The sequence below is a fragment of the Hylobates moloch genome, unplaced genomic scaffold (assembly GCF_009828535.3).
Source record: "Hylobates moloch isolate HMO894 unplaced genomic scaffold, HMol_V3 SCAFFOLD_12, whole genome shotgun sequence".
Classification (NCBI taxonomy): Eukaryota; Metazoa; Chordata; class Mammalia; order Primates; family Hylobatidae; genus Hylobates; species Hylobates moloch.
In genome coordinates, this window is record NW_026652287.1 from 69,284,515 (window position 1) to 69,297,147 (window position 12,633).

The 12,633-nt window shown below is 40.5% G+C and overlaps 1 protein-coding gene across 4 annotated transcripts in view; it reads left to right on the forward strand.

The window, feature by feature from the left end:
• Nucleotides 1-835: 835 nt before the first annotated feature.
• CPSF6 (cleavage and polyadenylation specific factor 6) overlaps nucleotides 836-12,633 on the forward strand; it is a 34,641-nt gene continuing 22,843 nt past the window's right edge. For 2 of the 4 annotated variants that reach the window (XM_032170706.2, XM_032170708.2), the window contains exons 1-2: nucleotides 836-970; nucleotides 12,336-12,545. In XM_032170706.2, the coding sequence (XP_032026597.1) occupies nucleotides 911-970; nucleotides 12,336-12,545 (270 nt within the window). In that variant the 5' untranslated portion in view covers nucleotides 836-910. The remainder of the gene's footprint in view (nucleotides 971-12,335; nucleotides 12,546-12,633) is intronic. The other 2 variants (XM_032170705.2, XM_032170707.2) reach the window with 2 other exon arrangements.

Consider the following 12,633-nt stretch of genomic DNA (forward strand, 5'->3'; position numbering starts at 1 on the left):
CTTTATTGACCATGTGACCTGGTTAAATCACTTAGGTTCTATTAGGCCTCAGTCTTCTCTTCTGTAAAATGAGATGTTTGGACCTAAGGACACCTTTCCAGTTCCCTTCCCGTTGGGACATTCTAGGATTCTGAGAGAGAAGCCCCCCTGGCCTCAAGATACCTCCACTCTCTTGGGTGTGCTCTAAGATGACTGCATTCATGTTAGAAGCATCTGAACTATGCCAGAGACAACCTACTGTAGATCTAAGGAAGAAAAAATGAATGGCAATGAATGCGAGAGGAAGGTGGGGGGAAAGAAGCCCACGAAGATTAGAGATGGAAATAGCAACATAAACAGCATGCAAAGATAACCACTGACGGGTATCTAGCATTTACGATGCAAATAAAACTCTGCTGGTCTCTGAGGATGCAGAAACAAGACATTGTTTTTGTTCTTAAGCCGCTCACAGAATGCCCGGGGGTTACACTTTGCATTTAAGCACGGACATATAACTTCCACCTTTAAAAGTCCTGGATGTGAGAAAGATAAGAAAAACGGATAAATGAAAATATTAACAAAACGTTTGAGTATGCCAGAGGCCACGTGAAAAGACGGTGTATGGAAACAGGTAGGGCCCACTGGTAAGCTGGATGCGCGAGCAAGACAAAGAAATTGGCCCCCCACTCCAGGGCCTCACCCAGACACAAAAGAAACGTCCTCTGCCCTCAGAGGCGCAGCCTTTCCTTAGCCAGCAGAGCGGCTGGGCTGCAGAGTCCCCGCCCCCGGCCGGCCCCTGTCGCCCGCGCCTCCATCCCTCGGGCCTCGGAAGTGACGCAAGCGCCCCCCCACCGCCGCTAGATCCGCTGCTGCTGCTGCCGCGGCGGGCGGACCTGCAGGAGGCGGCGGCGGCGGCCGAGGCTGAAGGAAGATGGCGGACGGCGTGGACCACATAGACATTTACGCGGATGTCGGCGAAGAGTTCAACCAGGTACGTGAGAGCCCAGGTCCCCGCTGCCGACGCGAGCGGCGCTGCGGCCGGGACGCTGACCCGGGGCCCGCTGCGGCCGCGAGCCGAAGCGACTGCAGACTGTGCGCCCTTGCCGCCTCTGGGCCGCGCCGCCGACCCCTGGCGTGGCGCCCCCCCGCCCCTCGTTCTACCGCGTCGTTTCACGGGCCGCGGGCGCGGCGACCCGCCGCGGGGTCCGGAGCGCGTACGCGGGCCGCTGTGCAGCTGCCGCCGGCTCCTCCCTCGCCAGCGCTGCCTCGCTCCCTATTGTTGGCGGCACCCGGCTGGCGCTTCCCGCCGCGCTAGGCCCAGGCGGTGGGGCCGCGTGTAAGCGGTGGAGAGAACTGGCCGCCGTCGCGCCCCCTCCCCCGCCGCTGGCCGGAGGAGGAAGCCCTGGCGGGGCGCGTGCCCGCCGCCGCCGCCGCCCCTTCCCCGCCGCTGCCGCTCGGGCTCCGATTCCTCCCATCGCTCCATTTTGTCTCCCTGCCCGCGCACTGTCGCCTCATGGAAGGCCGCGTTCACGGCCCTTTGTATCCCGCGCGCCCAGTTCCCGGGGCTCTCCTTCTCGGGTTTGCGACAGGTTTCGGCGTGGCGCCTTCCTCCTCCCCTCACACTTTCTGAAGGCGACTGAGGTGCGGGCTCATTTGCAACAAGTCCTTTGACTTTTGGAGCCACAGATAAAAGTCGGTGCGCTGGTCCTGCCTCATTAATCCAGGGCTTGCAGTGCTTTGAAGCCCAGTCGTTGTTGGCCTTTGTGATGAAAATACCTGTGAAGATGAGTGGCCCGGGACCCAAAGGAAGAATTGGAAGCACGATGGTTGGATGGAACAAAAAGATGTTAGCTCACCCACAGATCTCATAGTGATTAAAATGAAAGAACGTTCACCCCAAATCCTTATGATGTGGTTTAAAAATAAAGAGTTACAGATAAGACCCTATTTTCGAGAAGAAAGTGTTAAATCCCCCCGCCCCCACCCCCCGGCCCTGCGTTACCGTTTGAAAGATTGAGCGAAAGTGAGAATGCAAGGTTTTCCTGAACGACGTTGCTTAGAGGTAACGCGGAGCTGTGATGTCTGTTAATGGGCATCCTTGCAAAAGATGTCGTTTGTTGCTAGAGTAGTGACGTTTAAGGTTTGAACCTGCTGCTCGTATCTACTGCATTTTATGTAGTAACACATTTAAAACAATTAAATTGTGCTTAACTGCAGTGTTCCGAAAAGCTTTTTTTTTTTTTGTATTTCCCAGGTCCTTATGAGAAGCTTAATAAAATAATACTGGCTAATGTGGTTTTTTCCCCCCTCCATTAACCATCATATTCGTGACTAGTTGTTCAGGCTTTTTAAAAAACAAGGAAACTCAAGAGATCTTTACTGTTTTATTTTTCAGGAATGACTTTGTGCCTCTGGTTTAAATATTAGAAAACAGAAAAATACCAGTTGGCTTTAAATGTTTGCTGCTCAAAGACTGGATTTGTTTAAATGTAATTTATTGTAATCAAAGGTTAAGTTTTTAAATCTTTGTGTTTTTAAAATTGTGTTTATGCTTTAAATAATAATACTTGTGTCCATTACAAATCAGATACATTCCTCGAATGCAACACAGATTCTAACGCTTATAAGACGTCTAGGAAATTTTTTTCCTTTTATTTATCAAATGAATATAACAATGCGTTTAAAAGAGGGCTGTAACTGCAAGGAACAACGATTAAGTGTTCAAGACTGCCTTTGTTAGCTTTACTTACAAGATAATACATTGGCTCACCTTTCTATGCACAATAAAAGAAGAATTGGGTCGCAATTTTAGAAGTTAAGCTTTTTTCAGTACCTCTTAATGAAGTATTTTTAGGCTTTTGCATACTTAATTTGAGAGGGACGTCTCCCTTATCCGGATAGCTGGGTGGATACTTATCCCTGTGCAGTAGCAAGTGCTGACTGGGCAGGAGGTAAAAAGAGATTAGTTTTGTGGACCCAATGAGGGACTCCTTTTAAATGTAACTTTTCAATGAGTTGTATAAGGTACCTACCGCATTATGTCTAACACAGTTGTATAATTTTACCAGTAAAATCTTTATATGTTTGAATAGATTAATGGCGAGGATAGAGGCATTGTTTTTGCTACTTTGCATATCGTTGGCCAATCAGTGATTGATTTGTATATCCTTTTGCATTACCACTTCTTGCTGTGGTAGTTTCTGTACCAAAAAAAAGGTCACAAAAGGATAGTTGGTTATTTTCAGAGCTTATCCTGTTTTTAAAAATATGTTACTATCATTGAAATATTTTTCCAAAATCTTAACCAGAATTAGAGGCAACCACAAAATAATTTACAACTGATTTAATCTTTACTAGCTGGTGACCTTATTTCTACTAGTTGCTATAGTAGACTAGAACTCTTGTTTTATTGTCGTTGAGTAAAATACTTTACTAAGTATTAGCCAGTTTTGACTGACTTTGGCTTCAAAGCTGTTGTAAACATTAAAAAATAATCTTTGTTTTCCAGTGTAAACTGCAGTTCTAATTGGATTTGTATACTTTGAAATTCGGGATAGTCTTTATTTCCATTTTCTACTATTTTTTGTCTGTATCCTGTTGAGTCTTCTATTTTAAATGTCATACTTTTATGAAGCTTTTTTGTATTTTGGTAAGGCACAGTATTATTTCAAAAAGTGATTTGCATCTATTGAAGTAGAAAAAAGTGAGGCATTCAACAGTCTTAGCAGAAAATAATTTGGGGATAGATTGAGAATAATAAGTTAGTGAAGCTCTAATAGAGTTCCTTTCTTCACCAGGTGAACTTAAGAATGGAGGGTGAAGGGGGAGGAGGCACAAGGGACTGGCTACTCCTTATGGTTTCTCTTTAGTTCTTAGAGGTCTTTGGATGTCACCAAGTTGAGAACAGTTGGAAGGGGAATTTGAACATCTTCCATACCTCCCTATTATTTGAAGTTGGGAAGAAAGTGATTCTGTCTCACACTCAATAGCGTATCAATTCAGTTTAAACTGGATTTATACTCAAGTGTAGTAATTACTAGCCCAATATTTAGTAATTGTAGATTTTAAAATTCTAGCCAAAACTAAATAATTTAAAAGTTGAATTGTTTAGGGCGAGTGTAGTGGCTCACGCCTGTAATCCCAGCACTTTGGGAGGCCGAGGTGGGCAGATCACTTGAGGTCAGGAGTTGCAGACCAACCTGGCCAACATGGTGAAACCCCATCTCTATCAAAATACAAAAATTGGCCGAGTATGGTGGTGCCTGCCTGTAATCCCAGCTAATCGGTAAGCTAAGCAGGAGAATCGCTTGAACCTGGGAGGCAGAGGTTGCAGCAAGCCAAGATCGGTCCACTGCACTCCAGCAAGACCCTGTCTCAAAAAAAAAAAAAAATCAAATTGTTCGAAATACATTTCTTGAGTGTCTGTTACGTGCCAAAACGAGGAATACAAAGTTTAGGTAGTCTCTACCCTTAAGAGTACACCGTAGGGGAGCTGAGAGATACCTACATACAGTAGTGCACACGTATCCACAGTTCCACTTTCTGTGGTTTCAGTTACCCGTGGTTTTGAAGTCTGAAAATATTAGATACAGTAAGGTACTTTGAGAGATACTGTATTTAGCTAACTTTTATGACAGTAAACTGTTCTACAGTCGTGTCGCTTCGTGATGGCGATATGCTCTGAGAAGTCCGTCTTTTGTCATTTGTGATCATAGAGTGCTTTTGCATTTCAAGCCTAGAAAGTACAGCCTACTACACATGTAGGCTATATGGTGTAGCCTGTTGCTCCTAGACTACAAACTTGTACAACATATTACTGTACTGAATACTGTAGGCAGTTGTAACACAGTGGTAAGTATTTGTGTATCTAATATATCTAAACATAGAAAAGGTAAGTGAAAATCTTGGTATAAAAGATAAAAAGTGGCACACTTGTGTAGGGCACTCATGAAAGGAACCTGCATGACTGTAAGTTGCTCTGTGAGAGTCAGCAAGTGAGTGGTGGGTGAATGTGAAGATGTGGGACATTACGCTGCTGTAGACTTCATAAACACTGTACAGTATACTCAGGCTACACTAAATTAAATTTTTTTCTTCAATAATACATTAACCTTAGCTTACTGTAATGTTTTCACTTGATCGATTGAGACATTTTCTCAGTGTCATCCAGTCTGGAGTGCAGTGGTGCAGTTGTGGCTCACTGCAGCCTTTATCTCCGAGACTCAAGCAGTCCTCCTGTCTTAGCCTCCAGAGCAGCTGAGACTACAGGCATGTGCCACCATGCCTGGCTAATTTCTAATTTTTCTGTAGGGATGAGGTCCCAGCTAGTCTCCAACTCCTGGGCTCAAGCCGTCTTCTTGCTTTGACATACCAAAGTGTTGAGATTACAGACGTGAGCCACTGTGACTGGCCCGTTTTTACTTTATAAACTTGGACTCTTCAATAACAACAGTTTAAAATACAAACACATTGTATAACTATATAAAACATTTTCTTTATATCCTTATTCTATAAACTTCTTTTGGTTTTGTTTTGTTTTGTTTTGTATTGAGATGGAGTCTCGCTGTGTCGCCCAGGCTGAAGTGCAGTGGTGCGATCTTGGCTCACCACAACCTCTGCCTCCTGGGTTCAAGCAGTTCTCCTGCCTCAGCTAGGATTACAGGCACTCGCCACCATGCCTGCCTAATTACTGTATTTTTAGTAGAGACGAGGTTTCACCATGTTGGCCAGGCTGGTCTTGAACTCCTGACCTCAAGTGATCCTCTTGCCTTGGCTTCCCAAAGCGGTGGGATTACAGGCATGAGCCACCACACTGGGCCTAAACTTTTTTCTATTAAATTTTTTTTTAACTTTTAAAATTAATTTTATTTTAGAAGAGACAAGGTCTTACTGTGTTGCACAGGTCTCAAACTCCTGGCCTCAAGTGATCCTCTTGCCTCAGCCTCCCCAAGGAGGCTGGAATTACAGGCATGAACAACCACACCTGGCCTTTTTTTTTTTTTTTTTTTTTTTTAAGCTTTCGTTAAAAACTAAGAGAGACACACACATTAGCCTAGGCCTACACAGGGTCAGCATTATCAGTATTACTGTCTTCCATCTCTGCATCTTGTCCCACTGGAAAGGTCTTCAGGGGCAGTAAGATGCATGGGCTGTCATCTCCTAGGATAACTGTCTTCTTCTGTAATACCTGGTGAAGGAGTGACTTGCCTGAGGCTGTTTTACAGTTAACTTTTTAAAGTAGGAAGAGTACACTCTAACATAATGATTACAAGTATGGTATAGTTGGCCTTGGTGTGGTGGTTCACGCCTGTAATCCCAGTACTTTGGGAGCCTGAGGCGGCAGATTGCTTGAGGCCAGGAGTTCGAGACCAGCTTGGCCAACATGTCGAAACTCAGTCCCTATTTTTAAAAAAAAAAAAAAGGTAAAAACAAAAAAGTATAGTATAATAAATACATAAACCAGTAACACAGTCACTTATTGTCAAGTATTGTGTACTGTACATAATTGTATGTTCTATTCTTTTATATGACTGAGAGCACAGTAGGTTTGTTTACACCGGCATTACCAGCCCGAACATGTGAGAAATGCATTGGGCTAAGATCACTGAACAATAGTAATTTTTCAGCTCCATTATAATCTGACCACCAGGACCAAAACATTGTCATGCATGACTAAATTGTTCTCTTTTATTAATTTTTTACAGTGCCTACTTTATAAATTAAACTTTATCATAGGTATATATAAGGAAGAACATAGTATATGTAGGGTTCCTTGCTTTCCGTGGCTTAAGGCATCCACTGGGAGTCTTGGAACATATCCCTCTCAGGTAAGAGGGGACTACTATAATTATAGCACACTGACAGGTCCTATATTGTAGTTACCATTCTTTTATGTTTTATGTGTAGAGTTTTGTTGATCTGGAGAGGAAAGTCAAAAAAATTCTGTGAACTTTAGGGAAACTTACACTGCATGCATTGAAGTAGTGTATTTTGTTGCTTGTTTGGGAGTCAGAAACTCTTAATGTGGAATTTAGTTTCTGCTCTGTCAGGCAGTCACTGATAGCACAAATTTAGTAATCTGACCACCCAGCTTTAAAATGGAAGTGTAGGCCAGGTGTGGTGGCTCATGCCTATAATTCCAGCAGTTTGGGAGGCTGAAGTAGGCCGATCACTTGAGGTCAGGAGTTTGAGACCTGCCTGGCCAACATGGCGAAACCCCTGTCGCTACTAAAAATACAAAATTTAGCCAGGTATGATAGTGCACACCTGTAATTCCAGCTATTTCAGAGGCTGAGACAGGAGAATTGCTTGAACCTGGGAGGCAGAGGCTGCAGTGAGCTGAGATCAGGTCACTGTACTCCAGCCTGAGTGACAGAGCGAGGCTTTGTCACACACAAAAATAGATTAATTACTTTTAAAAGAATGGAGGTGTATAGAGGCAGTAGTTGGAACAAAGAATTCACTTAGGAGTTACGGACCTGGACATCTGATAAGTCAGTTTTTATGTCATGAATCATTTTGCTTTACATTTAGTCATTATGTATGTATTCTAGCCAATTGTTGAGCCAATTAATGAAAATAAGTTTCTTGGACAAATATCAGAGAAATGTTGTTTATGATTTATTTATGTTTACTAGAAAACCATCTGAAATAAAGCTGTCAGGTTGAGAATGAGCTAGGCAGAATTGATTCAGAAAAATGGATAGAAATGTTCAGGGAAGCTAGAACCCTGTTTTGTTATTTATGGGTGCAGTTAATTTAGTTGCCTGTGAATTGTCCACTATGGTTTATGTGGTGTATTTTTAGTACCAAATTCTTTAACATTATTTAAGGAAGGGATTTTTACAGGGATTACTAGCCAGTTTTAATACCTACTGAGAACATAATTAGATAAAACCAGAAAATGATATATTTTCTTTTAAAATATATGCATTAAGTTATCTGCTATTGGATTTTGCATACTAGTATTTCTTTTCCTAGGTATAGGATATATTTTGTAAATGCAAAATGTAACTTCCCCCCTTCATATATTTTTCTAAATGGAAATAATTTAAAATAGGCTTTGAAACAAGTGGCCTTTGCTGTGCATTTGCTGATAGTATCATATAATGCATGAATTTTATATATATTTATATATTTTTATGGTAGAGATGGGATCTTCCTAAGTTGTCCAGGCTGGTCTTAGACTCCTGGGCTCAAGGGATCCTCTTGCCTTGGCCTCCCAAAGTGGTGGGATTAACAGGCATGAACCACCATGCCTAGCCTCGAATGATATTACTGTAATTTTAGAACCATCAAAAAAAGTCAGGCCTGTCAGGGAGAATGATGAATATTTTGACAGCTAACAAGTTCATCCCAATAGTGGTATACAGTATGTATCATATATCTGTGATATTAAAATTGTAAGAGGGGTAATTAGGGAAAAAAATGTCTAAAAGTAACTTCTTGAAGGGAGGGAGGAGACAGGAGTAATGAAAAGGTTGAGAAGCCTTACTTTAAGGGAACTAATAGGATTTTGGTCATTTTACCATCCATTTTCTCTGGCTTGGCAACAGATATTTGTATATAATGTAGAACATAATCTTGTTGTGTAAAATGTTGAGTGAATACCTTGTCTGAAGAATGATTGTAGTGATTTAGAATGGTAGGGAATGAAAAAAAGTAGTGAGTTGTTTTTTTTTTTTTTTAACAAACCCTGAGAGCTGTTTATTCCAAGCTTTATGTAACGTAGCTAGCTAGCTACTATGAACAGCATATAAGATTGGGCAGCATTTGGTATCAGAGATAATTAGAGGGATGATGTTGATATTTTCTTGTTTTTGAATGCCATTAAAATTAAAAGTAATAATTGAAAAGACCCTTCATGTAATAAAAAATGATACTGTTAAATATTTCTTTGACAAACTGGAAACCTTTTTTTTAGTTTGTTCACTAGGCTCACAGAGCTTTATTTATATATGACTTGTGATATACATTTTGCATAATTTCTCATGCAAACATCATGCATGTTTTCTCACTTTATGAAGTAAGAACAAAGTTCAGTGTGTTCTGTATTTTTTTTACTCTGGAGGATTGATGTGATATGAAGCTGATTAAAAGGAAGGTTACTGATACTACAAAAGAGTGTGCTTTGAGTTTCATTTTTAGTAATGGCAGCAAATGTATTCAGATTCATTATGTTTTTTCACAAAGTTTAATTGTATACCATTGGGGCTAAGTGTACAGGCTGTGGCCTTGGAACAGCGAGAAGCTAACTAGTCCACATGGAGATCAAACCCCAGGACCATTGTCTTAATTAGGATCGTACTACAACCACTTGGAAGCAGTACAACTACCAGACAAAATGGCTGATCCTAAATATTGGTAGAATCATATCAATATGGAAAATTGGTTTGTGTCAACATAGGAATTCATGGATGGACAAAAATAGTAAGTGATTGTGATGTACCAGGTTAGTGTAGCTGCAATTATGCTTGTAAATTTTTTGTCTACTTATGTAAACATTTTCACAGGTTTGTAGCTAATAGAAGAAAACAAAGAATCTGTTCACCTATTTATGTAAGTGAAAGTGTAAATTTAAAAATACATTTAGTCCTGCTGTTAATAACCCTTCCATTCTTTTTTACTTTCCCTCAGACCATATATTGTGATTATAGTTTCTGCTGAGGAGGATGGAAACTCAACTCCCTTTGAATAATATTAATAATTCTACTTGATGTTCAGAACCGGATTGCAAGAGAGTTTAAAGTGCCCAACACCCCTTGTGGGAAACTTTTTAGTATCTTAAGTGCATGGAGCTACTGCTGCAGCCACACCGCCTGAAGCTTCAGCTACACTGAAACTTCATAACAAAACTTACCCTCTTTTTTCCTAATTTCTGTGGTCATTGCAATTTGAGCATGTTACTTTGTTTAACAAAAACTCATTTCTTAAAGATTATTTTAGTATTGCTGTACAAACAGAATAAAATTATGGCATTATTCGGTGACTTGTGGTCTTAGTTTCTGCCCTTTATTAAATTTAGCTTTGTTCTCTGATTTAACCTTGAGATCCCAGACTCCTTATTAAATAAGTCTTATAGACATTCTACCTCATAACAAGTAAAATTGGTATGTAAAGATTCTGTAACTAGTAAATTGGGTAAGTCATTAATTACATAGACGATTACCTGATGATTACTTGAGGTCCCTTTATTTATGTATATAAATGATATTTCCCCTTCTAGGCTTTTTTCTTTTTCTTTTAAAAAGATGTTATTCTGGGCCGGGCATGGTGGCTCATGCCTGTAATCCCAGCACTTTGGGAGGCTGAGGCGGGCAGGTCACGAGGTCAGGAGATCGAGACCATCCTGGCTAACACAGTGAAACCCCGTCTCTACTAAAAATACAAAAAATTAGCCGGGCACCTGTAGTCCCAGCTACTCGGGAGGCTGAGGCAGGAGAATGGCGTGAACCCAGGAGGCGGAGCTTGCAGTGAGCTGAGATGGCGCCACTGCACTCCAGCCTGGGCGACAGAGCAAGACTCCATCTCAAAAAAAATAAATAAATTAAAATTTAAAAAAAAAAAAAAAAGATCTTATTCTGGCTCTCTTTTAAATAGCAAAACAGTAGCCTGGGCCCATAATATCTTGTTGCTCTGTTCACCATCATATAACAAATGCTTTTCTCTGGGTCATTCTCTGTGCATTTAGGGACTATTTTGACCAATAGTCCCTAAAACCATTAGCTCCTCCACATGTGGCATTTGTATAATTCTTTAGTAAATTTTATTAATGGGAGAATCTGTAAGTTATGTTGAACTTTCAAGTTGTCTTACAATTGTTTTTTTCCTTATGTCAAATGTTCTATGTCATAAGAATAAAATGGTTCACACCAATAGGAGTACTTAGTTGTGGAAAGGGAGAGTAGAAGATAAAAATGGAGATTTTCCTGTGCTACAGGCTTAGTCAAGCTTATGGTCTAGTAATGGTTATCAAAGGCAATTAAATAGTGTTGAGTGTTCTGCTTTTACCTACATTTCATTTTTCATGTACTTAGTTACAAATTGAACTCTCTTCTGTTTTTTTTCCTGCTCCTGTGTCTGTTTCATTTCAGTTTTCCTTTTCCCTGATTATCATTTGGGCATGTAAGTGACACCCAGTAGCATTGCTTTAATTCTGCTGGTGACAGTGCCAAAGCTTTACTATACTCTTTGTTTTGTTGTCTGTTGCTTTTCTCTTGCTAATTTGCTTGACTAGATAACTAAGAATTCAGGTAAGCATTAGCTCTTTGTTCACTGAGAATGATACAACTTGCAAGATAATTAATTTGGATCGTTCTACATGTATTTCGTTTATTTCTCTTTACCTTGTTCATTTATTATGACATTTTGAATTATTTACATACCCGTATTCTTTCTTTTATGGCTCAGCTCACTATGCTTTTTTCTAAATACTGGTAGCTTCCTCAAGGTTGGAAAACAAGATCTGAATACTATAGAAAATAATAACTATTTTTCTGTGGTCATATATTAAAGATATAATGGCTTTGGATTTTGGGGTGATTTTTCTAATGTCAGTTTAAAAAAAACTTGTCTGTTTGCTTTTGTGTGTTATTACTTCTAGTTAAGAGTATTTCCAAGGAAAGTTTCATGTTATTTATTTTGTTTCCATGTCTTTTTCCAAAAGAACTTATTTTTTATATTATAATAAGTATCAGTGGAAAAGTAGGATTCATTATATAGAAATTAACTTTAGGCTGGGCGCAGTGGCTAAAGCCTATAATCCCAACACTTTGGGAGGCCGAGGCAGGAGGATTGCTTGAACTCAGGAGTTTGAGGCTAGCATGGGCAATGTAGCAAGACCTCTACAAAAAAAAAAAAAAAAAAAAAAAGGAAACTCACTTTTTTTTTTTTTTTTTTTGAGATGAAGTGTCGCCCTGTCGCCCAGATCGTGCAATGGCACGATCTTGGCTCACTACAGCCTCCGCCTCCCAGGTTCAAGCGATTGTCCTCAGCCTCCTGAGTAACTGGGATTACAGGCGTGCACCACCATGGCTGGCTAATTTTTGTATTTTTAGTAGATACAGGGCTTCACCGTGTTGGCTAGGCTGGTCTCGAACTCCTGACCTGAAGTGATCCACCTGCCTCGGCCTCCCAAGTGCTGGGATTACAGGTGTGAGCCACCACGCCCAGCAAGAAATTCACTTTTTAGGCCTGTTCAAGAATACATCTATTGCATAAAGTGGAAAAAGATTTGTACTGAAATCCTTGGCCTTTTTCTATCAGATTTTTAAAACAAAAAGTTGAATTTGTGTTCAAATCTATTTTAGTAGTATTTTGACTTTTGTATAATCTAGAGCATTATTTCTGTATCTCAGGAAGCTGAATATGGTGGGCATGATCAGATAGATTTGTATGACGATGTCATATCTCCATCTGCAAATAATGGAGATGCCCCAGAAGACCGGGATTACATGGATACTCTCCCACCAACTGTTGGTGATGATGTGGGTAAAGGAGCAGCACCAAATGTTGTCTATACGTATACTGGAAAGAGAATTGCGTTATATATTGGAAATCTAACATGGGTAAGTGAAGTTAATACAAGAATTAAATTATTGGTAATTGATTTTGAACTGCTCTAGTAATTAATGTTTTTCTCCAGATTTTTGTAAG